The sequence below is a fragment of the Cervus elaphus genome, chromosome 5, assembly GCF_910594005.1.
Source record: "Cervus elaphus chromosome 5, mCerEla1.1, whole genome shotgun sequence".
Taxonomy (NCBI): domain Eukaryota; kingdom Metazoa; phylum Chordata; class Mammalia; order Artiodactyla; family Cervidae; genus Cervus; species Cervus elaphus.
The window spans coordinates 113374211-113392999 of record NC_057819.1 but is presented as its reverse complement, the minus strand read 5'-3'; the positions used below and the strand labels follow the sequence as shown (position 1 = coordinate 113392999).

The window sequence follows — 18789 nt, the reverse complement described above, 5'->3', positions numbered from 1 at the left end:
GTAAGGATACACACTATATTATATACTGCGTTAAAGATTCAAAACAAATATAAGATATTCAGCACAGTTCTCAGTGAACTCAGCACAGTGTCTGGTAAATTTAGCATAATGCATAGTAAATACTCTACAAATGATAAATATCATTATTCCTCACCTTTATTGAAGATGTATGGATATATGTTGATTTTAGTTCTTCATTTAAAAATAGCATAGGAAGCTCAGTCTGGTGCTCTATGACAACCTAGAGGGGTGGGGTGGGATTGGGATGGGAGGGTGGATCAGAGGGAGGAGACATATATATACTTAGGGCTGAATCACATTGTTGTACTGCAGAAAGCTACACAAACTTGTAAAGGAACTATCCTCCAATTAAAAAATAAAGACTTAAAATAAATAACTGCCATTCTTTTGAAAATGAAAGTCGTTCAGTCATGTCCAGCTCTTTGTGACCCCATAGACTATACAGTCCATGGAATTCTCCAGGTCAGAATACTGGAGTGGGTAGTCGTTCCCTTCTCCAGGGGATCTTACCAACCCAGAGATCGAACCAAGGTATCCCACATTGCAAGCAGATTCTTTACCAGCTGACTTACCAGGGAAGCCCTTTCTTTTTTTAACTATTGCCACGCTGTTTTTTATGCATGTGTCTCATTCAAGTATCTACAGGAAAAGGATGAGGAGTTATCTGTCAAGTTTTCTTACTACCTAACAGAATTCTTGGATCCATATTTTTGAAGGCTTAATCATTCCAAACACGTTTATATATAACAAATGCTTTTATAATGAAATATCTTGTGTACAAGTTTGACAACTAAAAGATAAATCACAACATTCCATTCTGGTTGCCTAGCCTGGGAGACATACAGCAAAAACCTGTTTCTTCTATTTAAAAGCGGTGAGTACTGCTAAGTGCTTGAGACAGTGGAGTGAAATCAGACACAGAATTTGAAACTTCCTTGTGGTCTACTTATCCTCCTGACCATCCAAGATGCCCACTTAGGATCACAGTCATCCATATTATTTGTGGGACATCCTCCCCCAAACATCTTTCTAATTCCTTTCCAGTGTTTCACCTGACCAGCACTTGTTCCCCTCACCCTTGACAACAAAATATACATGAGCCATATAAGAAATTTTTCTCTCTGAAGTTCAGAGAGCAGTGATAGGAGAGAATATCACATAAAAAAAAGATGCTAGAGTCATATGATAAAAGCTTTATAAGACATTGAACCAACCAGTAAAAAAGGTGACACCCAAAAGGAAGAACTAGGACAGGACTTTCTTTCCTTTTTTTTTTCATTTGTTTTTATTAGTTGGAGGGTAATTACTTTACAATATTGCAGTGGGTTTTGTCATACATTGACATGAATCAGCCATGGATTTATACGCATTCCCCATCCCAATCCCCCCTCTCACCTCCCTCTCTACCCGATCCCTCTGGGTCTTCCCAGTGCACCAGGCCCGAGCACTTGTCTCATGCATCCAACCAAGGCTGGTGATTTGTTTCACCCTAGATAATATACATGTTTCGATGCTGTTCTCTCGAAACACCCCACCCTCGCCTTCTCCCACAGAACCCAAAAGTATGTTCTGTACATCTGTGTCTCTTTTTCTGTTTTGCATGTAGGGTTATCATTACCATCTTTCTAATTGGACACACAGGCACTTACCAGGAAAAGGAAATGTATTGTTGTCTCCATTTTGGAATGATGCATGAGAAACACACAATTACGTAATTAAATGATCAATTTTCCTTTGGGGGATAAATAATAACAAGGAAATAATGATATAATGGTAGCAGCTCTTCAACAGTATATAAGGGGGCTGCGGGCCGAGAAGACTCTCAGACTCAAGAAACTCACTTTCCTGGAAAGTCCAGAACCTCTACCCTCTGACACCATGGTCAGCTCCTGTTGTGGCTCCGTCTGCTCTGACCAGAGCTGTGGCCGAAGTCTCTGCCTGGAGACCTGCTGCCGCCCCAGCTGCTGCCAGCCCACCTGCTGCAGGACCACCTGCTGCCGCCCCAGCTGTGGTGTGTCCAGCTGCTGCCGCCCAGTCTGCTGCCAGCCCACCTGCCCTCGCCCCACCTGCTGCATCTCTAGCTGCTGCCGCCCCTCCTGCTGTGTTTCCAGCTGTGGTTCCAGCTGCTGCAGGCCTACTTGCTGCATCTCCAGCTGCTGCAGGCCCCAGTGCTTCCAGCCTGTGTGCTGCCAGCCCACCTGCCCTCGCCCCACCTGCTGCATCTCTAGCTGCTGCCGCCCCTCCTGCTGTGTTTCCAGCTGTGGTTCCAGCTGCTGCAGGCCTACTTGCTGCATCTCCAGCTGCTGCAGGCCCCAGTGCTGCCAGCCTGTCTGCTGCCAGCCCACCTGCTCTCGCCCCACCTGCTGCATCTCTAGCTGCTGCCGCCCCTCCTGCTGTGGGTCCAGCTGTGGTTCCAGCTGCTGCAGGCCTACCTGCTGCATCTCCAGCTGCTGCAGGCCCCGCTGTTGCCAGTCTGTGTGCTGCCAGCCCACCTGCTCCCGCATCTCCAGCTGCTGCCGCCCGAGCTGCTGCCTGCGCCCAGTGTGCGGCCGGGTCTCCTGCCACACCACTTGCTATCGGCCCACCTGTGTCATCTCCACCTGCCCCCGCCCCGTGTGCTGTCCCTCCTCTTGCTGCTGAATCTCTGCTTTGAACACACTGCTTCCTCATTCCCTCCCTCCCCACAGTTGCAGAGCTTCTTTTTAAAATGTGGAGGGTTCAAGAGAACTGGTCCATTGAATTTCATAAGCAAACACCAGACATACTGAGCCCGTGTTCTAATTTCTCTCCAAACTCCCTCCCTTCCAAATGAGAACACTCAGAATATCCTAGATTACATTCTCCCAACACTCGTTCCTATTTCTTTAGGACATCTGTTTTTTATGCTTAAGGAATTTGTCTCTATCACTTGTGGGGCCACCGATTTCTATCTCTCTGATATGGAAATCCAATGAAGATTTTTTGGTGTAATCTTTGGTAAAGATTTTCTTACATCTTTTTATTTCCATGAACCTAAATAAACGTCCTCCTATTGGCACTGAAATTTGAATCTGATTGTTACTTTCTTTGTTTTTTTAAAGGATTTACGTTTTGATCCAAAGTAATTGAATTTTGCCTGCACCTGCCAAACAACACAAATTAATCAACCTTCAAGAGAGGTCAAATGACATTGATCACTGCCTAGTTATGTCTGAAAAATAGAAAATTAATCATTTTCTAGTCTTTATGGGGAAAGGGGGTGAAATTGAAGTGATAGAGCATCTATGAAGATAATAACATGAGAAAAGATTTAGAAAGATTGAACAAAATTCATGGTTTTTAACAACACCACCTTTCAGGGTTTTTTCACTTATAAAAGCATCACATAGATAGCTTAGTTAAGTTTATGTATTTTCTGCTTCGGGTCACATAAAATGAGTCCTTCATCCACGTACACAGTTGAAATGTTAGTCACTCAGCCGCATCCAACTCTCTGTGACCCTGTGGATTGTATTCCAGGAGGCTCCTCTGTCTAGGGATTCTGTAGGTAAGAATACTGGAGTGGGTTGCCATTCCATTTTCCAGGGGATCTTTCTGCCCCAGGGATCAAACCCAGGTCTCCTGCATTGCTGGCAGTTTCTTTATCTTCTGAACCACCATGGAAGCCCCTATACATACAGTGGAGTTCTGCTTTATTCTGGTAGCCAGAGCTTCAGTAGATTTGGTTTATTACCATTATTACTATTCAGAGTATTCAGTTTATTCTGCCTTATAGTGGGGCTACCTTCAGTGCCAGGCAGCTGATATAAAGCAATGAAACAGACTTGGTGACAGTTCTTAGATATTGCTGGTGACTGATTTTATGTCCAAGAGTAAAAAGGGAGCTTTCCAGTGCCATGCTTAGATGTCCACTGAAACTCTATCCTAGCTTGACTTCTCCAACTGTCCTTTTCTGCTCACTTCCTTTCCCTTTCCTCCTAGCAGTACTAATTCCAAGATCACATCTCAATAAACACCCTGTTTGCTAATTTTCATCTCTGGGTCTGCTTCCTAGGGAATTCAAACAGTCCCAAAAAGCAATTTGTAATTCACAACAGTTAATTTGAGATCTGGAAAGACTGACTGCAATGTAGTTATCATCTTTTAGTACATAATAAGACTTCCCTGTTGGCTCAGATGGTAAATCGTCTGTCTACAATGTGGGAGACCCGGGTTTAATCCCTGGTTCAGGAAGATCTCCTGGAGAAGGAAATGGCAACCCACTGCAATATTCTTGCCTGGAAAATCCCATGGATGGAGGACCCAGGTAGGCTACAGTCCATGGGGTCACAAAGAGTCAGACACGACTGAGCGATAGTATATAATAAGTACAAGCTTAAACATAAACATAGAAAACTTATGGAACTGAATTTGTAGACAGAACTGTGAATTTTATCTGAAGTACTTATATTCTTCTCTAAGGATTTTATGTCACTTATACACAAACACATGCTTTTTTTAAAAAAATTTGAATAACACTAAAGAATGTGATCAAAAGTGAGTTGCCCATCATTTGTCTTTGCCAATCCCATTCAAAACCAATTTTTACAAATGGAGATAAATTCTTATTGAATCCTTTTGTATGACATTTATGTCTTTATTCACAAACTCACCTTTACTTGTACATTTTTTTTCTGATGTTTATTCAAATATTATTTTTTGGTCTTCAGGCAATGTTAATACATTTCTCCAATACCAGATAAGTATATTATTTGACAGTTTTGTTTACATATCTTTTTATATTTATTGCTCAGATCTGTGAATTCACATTTTTGCCATTACATTTTATGAAGAAATATAAAAGTGCATAAGGCATCTATCAGTTTTCTAAGACAGCCAGCTTCACTGTTAACAATAATATTCAGTGAATTCTGTGGGATTTTCTAGGCATATCACCATGGCAGCTAATAGCTCCCAGCCTCAGGTATGCCCCAGATTCATTCCTCAGTTACCCACAGTGGCAACTGCATTATTAACCCAGACTTTTGGCTTTTTCTTTCTTTTCTGTCTTCCTTTCCCACTTCCTCATGTGCACTTCCAAGAATTGCATCCCCAGGTGAACTACTTGCACTCATATCTTTGTTTCAATATCTACTTTGGGTGCAATTCAAACAAAGACAATAGATGTTTAACAAATATTTTTAGCTGATTGACATTAGACCAGTGATGGTGGTTATTTCTCACAAAAGAGAGCTAAATTGGGATGTCTGGAAGTGAAGAGAACCAGTGTCAACATTTGTATTCACCTCCTTCCTATCGTATCTGTTTCTGCGTTAATACAGTATCTTTATCCATGGTTACCTGTAAATAAGTTCCATTCTATAGGTCAAATTTGAATTTCCACAAATGTGTTTTATCAGGTGACACGTTGCTTACCATGTAAACAAATGTGGTTTTCCTCAAGTGTAACCATGATCCCTTTGTTTGGAATGTTTCTCCCACTTTTCATTAGCAGGCAAAACAGACAAATTTTTTAAAGGACCATTACATACCCTTAATTTATCCAAAAGCCTTCATTCACTCAACAAACATTTGTTACTAATGTCCTCTGTCCCAGTAACAAAATTAAATTTTATAGTTCATGCCCTCAGGGTGTCTGCATCGCAGAAAGTGCAAAATTCGGAGCACAATGCAGGGACAAATTGTATTTGAACAGGGTAGTTAATCATTGGGAGGAAGCATTCAGAGGAAAGCTAGGGTTTTGACAGAGGAATAGGACTTTGCAGAGATAATGAGAAAGACGAAACATTCCAGGAAGATGAAGCAGCTTGAGCAAAGGCTTGCAAGCTTTATTTTTCACCCCTTCTCAGGTGTCCTAATACAGCTTAACTTCTGTTTAATCTTACACACAAGCTTTCTCTTTTTCCTCTTAACCTTTCTATGCTTCTTTGGCTTATTGCTTAAAGAAGTAGTAAGAATACACACTATATTATATACTGCATTAAAGATTCAAAACAAATATAAGATATTCAGCACAATGCTTAGTGAATACAGCATAATGCCTAGTGAACTTAGCATAATGAATAGTGAGTACAAATGATAAATGTCATCATTCCTTACCTTTTATTGACAATGTATGGAACTTATCCACATACTATATATGTTGATCTCAGTTCTTCACTTAAAATAACATACGAAGCTCAGTTCAGTGCTCTATGACAGCCTAGAGGGGTGGGATGGGATTGGGGTGGGATGGCAGCTCAAAGGGAGGGGACATATATATAATTATGGCTCAATCACATTGTTGTACTGCAGGAACCTACACAACCTTGTAAAGGAATTATCTTCCAATTAAAAAATAAAGACTTAAAATAAATAACTGCCATTCTTTTGAAAATGAAAGTCATTCAGTTGTGTCCAGCTCTTTGTGATCCCATGGACTATACAGTCCATGGAATTCTCCAGTTTAGAATACTGGAATGGGTAGCCATTCCCTTCTCCAGGGGAACTTCCCAACCCAGGGATCAAACCCACGTCTCCCACACTGCAGGCAGATTCTTTACCAGCTGAGCTATCAGGGAAGCCCTTCTTTTAGCTATTGCCAAACTGTTTTCATACTGTTCATGGAGTTCTCAAGGTAAGAATACTGAAGTGATTTGCCATTCACTTCTCCAGTGGACCAAGCTTTGTCAGAACTCTCTACCATTACCTGTCTGTCTTAGGTGGCCCTACACAGCATGGCTCATAGTTTCAATGAGTTAGACAAGGCTGTGGTCCCTGTGATGAGATTGGTTAGTTTTCTGTGTTTGGTTTTCAGTCTGTCTGCCTTATGATGGAGAAAGATAAGAGGCTTATAGAAGCTTCCTGATGGGAAAGACTGACTGAGGGGAAAACTGGCTCTTGTTCTGAGTGGGTGGGGCCATGCTCAATAGTTCAGTTCAGTTGCTCAGTCAAGTCCAATTCTTTGCGACCCCATGAACTGCAGCACGCCAGGCCTCCCTGTCCATCACCAACTCCCGGAGTCCACCCAAACCCACGTCCATCGAGTCGGTGATGCCATCCAACCATCTCATCCTCTGTCATCCTCATCTCCTCCTGCCCTCAGTCTTTCCCATCATCAGAGTCTTTTCAAATGAGTCAGTTCTTCTCATCAGATGGTCAAAGTATTGGAGATTCAGCTTCAACATCAGTCCCTCCAATGAACACCCAGGAGGAATCTCCTTTAGGATGGACTGGTTGGATCTCCTTGCAGTCCAAGGGACTCTCAAGAGTCTTCTCCAACACCTCAGTTCAAAAGCATCAATTCTTCAGCACTCAGCCTTCTTTATAGTCCAAATCTCACATCCATACATGACTACTAGAAAAACCATAGCCTTAACTGGACAGACCTTTGTGGACAAAGTGATGTCTTTGCTTTTTAACATGCTGTCTAGTTTGGTCATAACTTTCCTTTCAAGGAGAAAGCATCTTTTAATTTCATGGCTGCAGTCACCATCTGCAGTGATTTTGGAGCCCCCAAAAATAAAATCCTGACACTGATTCCATTGTTTCCCCATCTATTTGCCATGAAGAGATGGGACTGGATGTCATGATCTTAGTTTTCTGCATGTTGGGCTTTAAGCCAACTTTTTCACTCTCCTCTTTCACTTTCATCAAGAGGCTTTTTAGTTCCTCTTCACTCTCTGCCATAAGGGTGGTGTCATCTGCATATCTGAGGTTATTGATATTCCTCCTGGCAATCTTGATTCCAGCTTGTGCTTCATCCAGCCCAGCGTTTCTCATGATGTACTCTGCATATAAGTTAAATAAGCAGGGTGACAATACACAGCCTTGGCGTACTCCTTTTCCTATTTGGAACCAGTCTGTTGTTCCATGTCCAGTTCTAACTGTTGCTTCCTGACCTGCATACAGGTTTCTTAAGAGGCAGGTCAGGTGGTCTGGTATTCCCATCTCTTTCAGAATTTTCCACAGTTTATTGTGATCCACACAGTCAAAAGCTTTGGCATAGTCAATAAGGCAAAAATAGATGTTTTTATGGGACTCTCTTGCTTTTCTGATGATCCAGCGGATGTTGGCAATTTGATCTCTGGTTCCTCTGCCTTTTCTAAAACCAGCTTGAACACCTGGAAGTTCACAGTTCATGTATTGCTGAAACCTGGCATGGAGAATTTCAAGCATTACTTTACTAGCGTGTGAGATGAGTGCAATTGTGTGGTAGTTTGAGCATTCTTTGGCATTGCCTTTCTTTGGGATTGGAATGAAAACAGACCTTTTCCAGTCCCATGGCCGCTGCTGACTCTTCCAAATTTGCTGGCATATTGAGAGCAGCACTTTCACAGCATCATCTTTCAAGATTTGAAATAGCTCAAATGGAATTTCATCACCTCCCCTAGCTTTGTTCATAGTGATGCTTCCAAAGGCCCACTTGACTTTACGTTCCAGGATGTCTGGCTCTAGGTGAGTGATCACACCATGGTGATTATCTGGGTCATGAAGATCCTTTTTGTACAGTTCTTCTGTGTATTCTTGCCACCTCTTCTTAATATCTTCTGCTTCTGTTAGGTCCATACCATTTCTGTCCTTTATTGAGCCCATCTTTGCATGAAATATTCCCTTGCTATCTCTAATTTTCTTGAAGAGATCTCTAGTCTTTCCCATTCTATTGTTTTCCCCTATTTCTTTGCACTGATCACTGAGGAAGGCTTTCTTATCTCTCCTTGCTATTCTTTGGAACTCTGCATTCAATTGGGTATATCTTTCCTCTTCTTTGCTTTTTGCTTCCCTTCTTTTCACAGCTATTTGTAAGGCCTCCTCAGACAGCCATTTTGCTTTTTTGCATTTCTTTTTCTTGGGGATGATCTTGACTCCTGTCTCCTGTACAATGTCATGAACCTCCATCCATAGTTCATCAGGCACTCTGTCTATCAAGTCTAGTCCCTTAAATGTATTTCTCACTTCCACTGTATAGTCATAAGGGATTTGATTTAGGTCATACCTGAATGGTCTAGTGATTTTCTCCACTTTCTTCAAGTAAATATTTATCAATTTTCTATTGAAGGGCAAAGCTGTGTTCCCTCTCTGCTATTTACCAGGGGCCAAACTATGACGGAGGTAATGAATATAATGGCTTCCTCCTTCAAAAGGTCCCATGCATGCACTGTTACACTCAATGCCCCCAACTCTGCAGCAGGCCACTGCCAACCCACGCCTCTGCTGGAGACTCCTGGACATTCCCAGGCAAGTCTGGGTCAGTCTCTTGTAGGGTCACTGCTTGTTTCTCCTGGGTCTTGGTGCACCCAAGGTTTTGTTTGTGTCCTCCAAGAGTCTCTTTCCCCAGTCCTGTGTAAACCCCTGGTGGGGTTAATGGCGACTTCCTCCAAGGGGGCTTATGCCATACCCAAGTCTACTGCACCCAGAGTCCCTGCCCCTTCAGCAGTCTGCTGCTGAAGCATAACTCCTCAGGGGGTACTCCAACATAGTTCTGTCTCAGTCTCTGTGGGGTCTTTAGGTCCTGGTGTGCACAAGGTATGTTTGAGCCCTCTAAGCATCTCTAGCACATATGGACTTTGATTCTAAATATGATTTTGCCCCTTCTACCATCTTGCCTTTACATGAGGTATCTCCTTAAAGTTGCTCCAACACCACACAGCCACCACTCCAGCGTCAGCTACCATCTTGCTGGGGCTTCTCTGCCATTGGATGTGGGGTATCTCCTCATAGTCACCTCACCACCACACAGCCACTGCTCCAGGGCCTATGGTCTTGCTGGAGCTGCTGAGTGCCAAAGAATTGATGCTTTTGAACTATGGTGTTGGGGAAGACCCTTGAGAGTCCCTTGGACAGCAAGGAGATCCAACCAGTCCATCCTATAGGAAATCAGTCCTAAATATTCTTTGAAAGGACTGATGCTGAAGCTGAAACTCCAATACTTTGGTCTCCTGATGCAAAGAACTGACTCATTTGAAAAGACCATGATGCTGGGAAAGGTTGAAGGCAGGAGGAGAAGGGGATAACAGAGGATGAGATGGTTGGATGGCATCACCGACTCAATGGACATGATTTTTTCTTTTTTCTTTTTTTTGGACATGAGTTTGAGTAAGCTTCAGGAGTTGGTGATAGTCAGGGAGGCCTGGCATGCTGCAGTCCATGGGGTCACAAAGAGTCAGACATGACTGAGTGACTGAACTGATTGAAACTGTTTCTTATGCATGTGTCTTAGTCAAGTATCTACAGGAAAAAGATGAGGGGTTATCTGTCAAGTTCTCTTACTACCCAACAGAATGTCTTGGATCCATATTTTTGAAGGCTTAATCATTCCAAACATGTTTATATATAATGAATGCTTTTATAATGAAATATGCTGTGTATAAGTTTGACAACTAAAAGATAAATCACAACATCCATCTGGTTGCCTAACCTGGGAGACATACAGCAAAAATGTGTTTCTTCTATTTAAAAGCTATGAGTATTGCTAAGTGCTTGAGACAGTGGAGTGAAATCAGACACAGAATTTGAAACTTCCTTGTGGTCTAACTATCTTCCTGACCATCCAAGATGCCCACATAGGATCACATTCATCCATAGTATTTGTCGGACATCCTTCCCCCAAACAGCTTTCTGTCTAATTCCTTTTCAGTGTTTCATCTGACAAGCCATTTTCCCCTCACCCTTGACAACAAAATATACATGAGCCGTATAAGAAATATTTTCTCTCTGATGTTCAAAAAGCAGTGATAGGAGAGAATAACACATTCAAAAAAAAAAAGTTAGCATCATATAACTAATGTTTTGTAAGACATTGAACACACCAGGAGCAAAGGTGAAACCTACTAAGGAAGAACTGGGACAGGGCTTTCAGTTGTACACACAGGAGCATACCAGGAAAAGGAATAGTGTTATTTTCCCCATTTTGAACTACTGAATGAGAAACACACAATTATGTAATTAAATGATCAATTTTCCTAGGAGGGTAAACAATAACAAGGAAATACTGATGTAATGATAGCAGCTTTTCAGCAGGATATAAAGGGGGCTGTGGGCCAAGGAGACTCTCAGACTCAAGAAACTCACTTTCCTGGAAACACACCCAGAACCTCCACCCTCTAACACCATGGTCAGCTCCTGTTGTGGCTCCATCTGCTCTGACCAGAGCTGTGGCCGAAGTCTCTGCCTGGAGACCTGCTGCCGCCCCAGCTGCTGCCAGACCACCTGCTGCAGGACCACCTGCTACCGCCCCAGCTGTGGTGTGTCCAGCTGCTGCAGCCCCGTCTGCTGCCAGCCCACCTGCCGCATCTCTAGCTGCTGCCGCCCCTCCTGCTGTGGGTCCAGCTGTGGTTCCAGCTGCTGCAGGCCTACTTGCTGCATCTCCAGCTGCTGCAGGCCCCAGTGCTGCCAGCCTGTCTGCTGCCAGCCCACCTGTCCTCGTCCCACCTGCTACATCTCTAGCTGCTGCCGCCCCTCTTGCTGTGGGTCCAGCTATGGTTCCAGCTGCTGCCGCCCCTCCTGCTGCATCTCCAGCTGCTGCAGGCCCCGCTGTTGCCAGTCTGTGTGCTGCCAGCCCACCTGCTCCCGCATCTCCAGCTGCTGCCGCCCGAGCTGCTGCCTGCGCCCAGTGTGTGGCCGGGTCTCCTGCCACACCACTTGCTATCGGCCCACCTGTGTCATCTCCACCTACCCCCGCCCCGTGTGCTGTCCCTCTTCTTGCTGCTGAGCCCGCTGCCCTGTGACCACTGTCTCCACTTACCTCTGTCCTACATATGTAGATCCTTTTTCACGCTGACCCTTAGGACCCATGGAGTCTAGCTGACATCATTCAGTTAGTTGAATCTCATGATTCCAGTGGGCCCACCACTGTTCTGCTGACTCTGTGAGCATATTCTGGCTCGTTTATAATTCTCCCTTGCTATATTTTCCTTTCTATATCAGCAACAGATAAAAATTAATTTGCAATCCATCAGATCAGAAATTATCTCAGTCCTCTAAATTTTTCATTCTTCCTGATATTTTGGTCATGATCTGCAGGTGGTCTACAAGGTGGCCATTATCTGCAGCTGCTGACTGGCACTGAGTTGACACCCTGAGATCGGGGGTGGGGGAGCCCAATTTACCCTTTATTTTCTCCTTGTGTGAATTTCTTTTGTTTTGTCACTTCTCTGCTTTCTAATAAACTTCTCTGCATATAGAAACTCACTGGCATTTTTTCCTATTGTTTTCATGATCATTTTACTTACTAACTAGGCAATTTATATTGTATATGAAGATACAGGAAGAATAACCCATGTTAAATTCACTTTGACAATAGATGCTACATCAGATATAGATGATTTAAGATTTTAGAACAAAACTGGCATGTATGTATATGTGCATGTGCATGTGACTTAATATACTAAATTCAGTTCAGTTCAGTCAATTCAGTCGCTCAGTCGTGTCCGACTCTTTGAGACCCCATGAATCGCAGCACGCCAGGCCTCCCTGTCCACCACCAACTCCCTGAGTTTACTCAAACTCATGTCCATCGAGTCGGTGATACCATCCAGCCGTCTCATCCTCTGTCGTCCCCTTCTCCTCCTGCCCCCAATCCCTCCCAGCATCAGGGTCTTTTCCAATGAGTCAACTCCTCGAATGAGGTGGCCAAAGTATTGGAGTTTCAGCTTTAGCATCAGTCCTTCCAATGAATTAGGACAGAGTTAATTAAAACACTTTATACCCTTTAATACCACTAGCTCCCTTTTGGAAAAAAGGATAAAATTTCTAAGCGTGGAGTACATGCCAAAAAATTGCCTGTAAAGAATTTAATGTACTCAATTCCTTTCACTTAATATACAACGTTTCCAAGTTATAATCATAGATGGGTTATATGTCCCATTGAGTTCAGTTGAGGAGATACCATGTTTCATTGTATTTTAAAAAAAACACTTTATTAAGGTCTGATTGATGTATTAAAAAGTTATATATATTTAGTGAATACAACTCAATGAGTTATATATTACTGTATTTTTAAGAAAATATGCCGGATCTGGATGGTGTGTTATGTTTCTGAGTATATCTCTCAAAGTTTTCCTCATAATTCAAATATCTCCTCACTTAACAAATGTCTCCTCACTGAACAACTCAAATGTCTCCTCCTCCTCACTCACTTAACATAACTTAAATGTCTCCTCCTAGGAGGTTGGAATTTCAGAGTTCACTTTTTAAAAAGATTCTTTTAATTGAAGCTAATTTGTAGTTTTGAGTAGTTCTCAGTTGGGGTACACACTGACTCGGGGCGGGGGTGCACATTAATACTGAATTCTACAAAGAAGATTGAAACCTACCCAATGAGTAAGTAATGGCAAGATTTCCTAACCCCTGATTTAGAAATTGAAATAGCAACACCTTTGGATAGTGTCCACTCCAGTATTTTTGGGTTCCCTTGTGGCTCAGCTGGTAAAGAACTCGCCTGCAACGTGGGAGACCTGGGTTTGATCACTGGGTTGGGAAGATCCCCTGGAGAAGGGAACAGCCCCCCACTCCAGTGTGGTGGCCTGGAGAATTCACAGTCCATGGAGTTGCAAAGAGTCGGACACGACTAAATGACTTTCACTTTCACTTTTGGATACTGTCAGAAATTACTTTCCAAAATAAAGTTCCATGACTTGTCTATAAAAATATTTAAAAATTGAACTAAAAGGTAAAGCAGCATTATAGCATCAAACATTCTCAACTACTAAAACACTTTCTAGGCTGGCTACTTCCAGGATGAGGAAAATAAGGGGAGCTCATCTGAAGGAAACACATGGACCACCTTCTCCACAAGGGTAATTATCACATGTAGCAATAAACTGAATATATAAAGATTGTCTCAGTTGCCAATTGCTACATTACAATCCATGCCAAAGCTTATTAGCCAAACACAGCAACTGTTTTAGTATATTAAGTCTCACAATCCTGTGCATTAACTGGGCATTCTGACGATCTTCTCTGTCCTCACTCATACCACTGTGCTGATCTCAAAATTTAACTGGGACTCAAAGTTCCAAGATTTACATGTCTGTTAGTTGACTCTTCCAGGAAGGAAAGGAAGATGCTTGAAGACTTGTTAAGGCTTAGATTCCAGAACTCATATAACACTATTTCCACTGCTGTGCTATTGATCAAAGCAAGTCATAAGGCCAAACCAGACACAAAGAGTAAGGAAACAGAATTTACCTCTTGATGGGAAGAATTGCAAGACATGCTGGCCAGTTCAGGACTGAGGCAGAATTCGGAAGCTCTACTATGTCAATGACAGTCCTGAGGATCCCTTCCTTCCTGTCTTCCACTTATTTGAATATAAAGTAAAAACATTGATTCCTGAAAGGTGATATGGATTCCCACCTCTGAATTACAATGAGGAAGTTTTGGCAGAGGTGGGGCTCCATGTAATGGCAGCTCTTCATATTTAAGTGAAGAGAAATAAGGAAAATGAGAACTTCCAGACTGCAGAATGGTCCCATGTGTGCACCTGACATTAGCTTCTCACGGGTTGTGAAAATTTGTTACCTCCTAGTAACAAAAGTACTCTAGCCTGGAGGATTCCATGGACAGAGGAGCCTGGTGGGCTGCAGTCCATGGGGTCGCTACAAGTCGGACACGTCTGAGCGATTTCACTTTCACACATTGGAGAAGGAAATGGCAACCCACTCCAGTGTTCTTGCCTTGAGAATCCCAGGGATGGGGGAGCCTGGTGGGCTGCTGTCTATGGGGTTGCACAGAGTCAGACACGACTGAAGCAACTTAGCAGCAGCAGTAACAAAAGAGACTGTATGATCCCTACACACTTGAGACTTGATATGATGAAAAAAGCCAAAAGAGATTTTTTACTTAAAAAAGCAAAAGTACAAATGTCAAGAAGCAATGCTACATCTGCTGATTCATGTCAACGTATGGCAAAAACCACTACAATATTGTAAAGTAATTAGCCTCCAACTAATAAAAATAAATGAAAAGAAAAAAAGAAAAAAAAAGAGGCAATGCTACTCTCACAATCTGTCCCACCTTCTCTTTCCCCCACTGTGTCCACAAGTCCATTCTCTATGTCTGTGTCTCTATTCCTTCTCTGCAAAGAGACAGTAGCATTGGCATATATATACTGCCATGTGTAAAATAGGTAGTTAGTGGGAAGCTGCTGCATAGCACAGAGAACTCAGCTCAGTGTTCTGTGATGACCTAGAGGGTTGAGGTGGTGGGAAGGGAGATTCCGGAGGGGTAGGATATATGTATACATATAGCTGACTCATTTTGTTGTACAGCAGAAATGGACACAACACTGTATAGCAATTATAGTCCAATAAAAATAATAATAACTAACAGAACTACAAACTACCAGTCAAAAAATAAATGTCAAGTGGCAGAGAGTGCCATCTCTTTCACATCTTTTATCAAGAGACTAAGACTATTGAAGCTTTGCAGAAGACATGGAAAGAGACTCTGAAGCTAAAGAGTTCAGTGTTATTGGCTTGATTTCAAAAGACAGAGAACCCAGAACATCTCTCTGATTTAGGAGGAGTTATGGCAGTTAAAGCTAATATTTACTATGGATTGATGGAATATTTACTCTCCAGTGCCCTCCATCCCCTACCCCAGCTAAAAAAAGCAATTTCACCAAACGAAAGTCACTAAGACTTTGGGAGTCACCATTTTCATCATTATCCAGATGAACTCTGTGGTTTCTCGTGTTAGGTAACCACATGGTTGAAGGAGTGGAGGAAAGTATTATTTGTCATCATAACATCAAACTAACAAGAGCAGAACCCCCACTATTCAGGGCAACCAAGACCAATAGTTGATTAGTAAATAAAAAATAAAGTCATAGAGCGCTTCCACACTCAAGGAACATGAAAGTTCCAAGGCAAAAACAATTTCTGAAGAACATTCAGTCAGTCAGTCAGTCAGTCAGTCAGTTCAGTCGCTCAGTCGTGTCTGACTCTTGGCGACTCCATGAATTGCAGCACGCCAGGCCTCCCTGCCCATTACCAACTCCCGGAGTCTACCCAAACCCATGTCCATCAAGTCGGTGATGCCATCCAACCATCTCATCCTCTGTTGTCCCCTTCTCCTCCTGCCTCCAATCCTTCCCAGCTTTAGGGTCTTTTCCAATGAGTCAGTTCTTCGCATGAGGTGGCCAAAGTACTGGAGTTTCAGCTTCAACATTAGTCCTTCCAATGAATGCCCAGGACTGATCTCCTTTAAGATGGACTGGTTGGATCTCCTTGCAGTCCAAGGGACTCTCAAGAGTCTTCAACACCACAGTTCAAAAGCGTCAGTTCTTCATTGCTCAGCCTTCTTCACCATCCAACTCTCACATCCATACATGACTACTGGAAAAACCATAGCCTTGACCAGATGGACCTTTGTTGGCAAAGTAATGTCTTTGCTTTTAAATATGCTATCTAGGTTGGTCATAACTTTCCTTCCAAGGAGTAAGTGTCTTTTATTTTCATGGCTGCAATCACCACCTGCAGTGATTTTGGAGCCCAAAAAATAAATCCTGACACTGTTTCCACTGTTTCCCCATCTATTTGCAATGAAGTGATGGGACCAGATGCCATGATCTTAGTTTTCTGAATGTTGAGCTTTAAGCCAACTTTTTCATTCTCCTCCTTCACTTTCATCAAGAGGCTTTTCAGTTCCTCTTCACTCTCTGCCATAAGGGTGGTGTCATCTGCATATCTGAGGTTATTGATATTCCTCCTGGCAATCTTGATTCCAGCTTGTGCTTCATCCAGACCAGCGTTTCTCATGATATACTCTGCATATAAGTTAAACAGCAGGGTGACAATACATAGCCTTGGCGTACTCCTTTTCCCATTTGGAACCAGTCTGTTGTTCCGTGTCCAGTTCTAACTGTTGCTTCCTGACCTGCATACAGGTTTCTCAAGAGGCAAGTCAGCTGGTCTGGTGTATATATATATATATATATATATATATATATATTTATAAATATATAAATAAAGCAGAAATAGATGTTTTTCTGGGACTCTTTTGCTTTTTCGATGATCCAGCGAAGGTTGGCAATTTGATCTCTGGTTCCTCTGCCTTTCCTAAAACCAGTTTGGACATTTGGAAGTTCGAGGTTCATGTATTGCTGAAGCCAGGCTTGGAGAATTTTGAGCATTACTTTACTAGCATGTGAGATGAGTGCAATTGTGCGTTAGTTCGAGCATTGCTGCTGCTGCTGCTAAGTCGCTTCAGTCGTGTCCAACTCTGTGCGACCCCATAGACAGCAGCCCACCAGGCTACCCCTGTCCCTGGGATTCTCCAGGCAAGAACACTAGAGCGCATTGCCATTTCCTTCTCCAATGCATGAAAGTGAAAAGTGAAAGTGAAGTCGCTCAGTCATGTCCGACTCTTTGCGACCCCATGGACTGCAGCCTACCAGGCTCCTCCGTCCATGTCCATGGGATTTTCCAGGCAAGAGTACTGGAGTGGGGTGCCATTGCCTTCTCCAAGTTCGAGCATTAACTAATGATAAATAATGACACATCACAAGAGGAAATGGACCTCCACTGGTTCACCCTCATAATGGTTTAGACCTTCCTATTGCTGGGAGTCCCAGGGATTTCTCTGGCCCAAGACAGATGATTTTCTCAGCCTGAAATCCCTACACCATAGCAAAGACTAAAATTGGATTTTAAACTCATTTATATTGTAAGCAGTTCTACATATAACTTTTGTTTTTCTTCCATCGACATTCACAAAAGAAGAAGATTCACTGGGCTCCTCTTGCTAAGAATTTCCAGTTCTGGCTATCTCAGATGAGAGATCCTTCCAGACTCTTTTGTAATCTTTTGGGCCCAGTAAGGGAGTTAAAACCCTAGCCCAGAGTCATTGGTTCATATCCAGAAGAAGCTTCAGCATAAGTTCACAGATTTAAAAATTTGGTCTTAAGTTCCTGCTTCATTCTGGAAATTTTTGTTTTCTTTCTTTTTTAATTTTTATTAATTTCTATATTTTTAATTGGAGGTAAAAAGTTGTATGCTCGGGCCTGGTTCACTGGGAAGACCCAGAGGAATCGGGTGGAGAGGGAGGTGGGAGGGGGGATCAGGATGGGGAATACATGTAACTCTATGGCTGATTCATGTCAATGTATGACAAAACCCACTGAAATGTTGTAAAGTAATTAGCCTCCAACTAATAAAAAATAAAAATTAAAAAAAAAAAGTTGGACTTACTTTACTTACTTAACTTCTGTAAACTTTACAGTTTACAGACTTTTTACAACTGAACAACTAACATTTTCAAAATTTCTTTACAATTTATTGTGTTGGTTTCTGCCATATATCAGCACAAGTCAGCCATAGGCATACAAATGTCCCCTCCCTCTTGAAACCCCCTCTCACTTCCCACCCTATCCCACCCCTCTAGGTAGTCACAGAGCACTGGGTTTGAGCTCCCTGCATCATACAGCAAATTTTCATCAACTATCTCTTTTATATATGGCAGTGTATATGTTTCAGTGCTGTTCTCTCTATTCATCCCACCCTTTCCTCCCCCCACTGAGTCCATAAGTCTGTTATCTGTGTCTGCATTTCCACCGCTACCCTGCAAATACGTTCATGAATACCGTCTTTCCATATATATGTGTTAATACATGATATTTGTTTTTCTCTTTGACTCACTTCACTCTGTGTAATAAGCTATAGGTTCATCCACCTCATTAAAACTGACTCAAATGTGTTCTTTTTATGATTGAGTAATATTCCATTGTATATATGTACCACAACTTCTTTATCCATTCTTCTATCAGTGGGTATCTAGGTTGATTCCATGTCCTATCAATGGGTATCTAGG

At 42.5% G+C, this 18789-nt stretch overlaps 1 protein-coding gene across 1 annotated transcript; it reads left to right on the top strand.

The window, feature by feature from the left end:
- Positions 1-1850: 1850 nt before the first annotated feature.
- LOC122695056 (keratin-associated protein 4-3-like) lies at positions 1851-12164 on the top strand. Its single transcript, XM_043904534.1, has 2 exons — positions 1851-2519; positions 11326-12164. The coding sequence occupies exons 1-2, from the start codon at positions 1900-1902 to the stop codon at positions 11687-11689; spliced, it is 984 nt and encodes a 327-aa protein (XP_043760469.1). The 5' UTR covers positions 1851-1899; the 3' UTR covers positions 11690-12164.
- Positions 12165-18789: the final 6625 nt, after the last annotated feature.

Bases quoted from the DNA above. Each gene is read 5' to 3' on its own strand.
- LOC122695056 (XM_043904534.1), top strand. From the start codon at position 1,900: ATGGTCAGCTCCTGTTGTGGCTCCGTCTGCTCTGACCAGAGCTGTGGC. The intron at 2,520-11,325 runs CCGCATCTCCAG...TTCCAGCTGCTG, and splicing joins TGCTGCCAGCCCACCTGCTC to CAGGCCTACTTGCTGCATCT.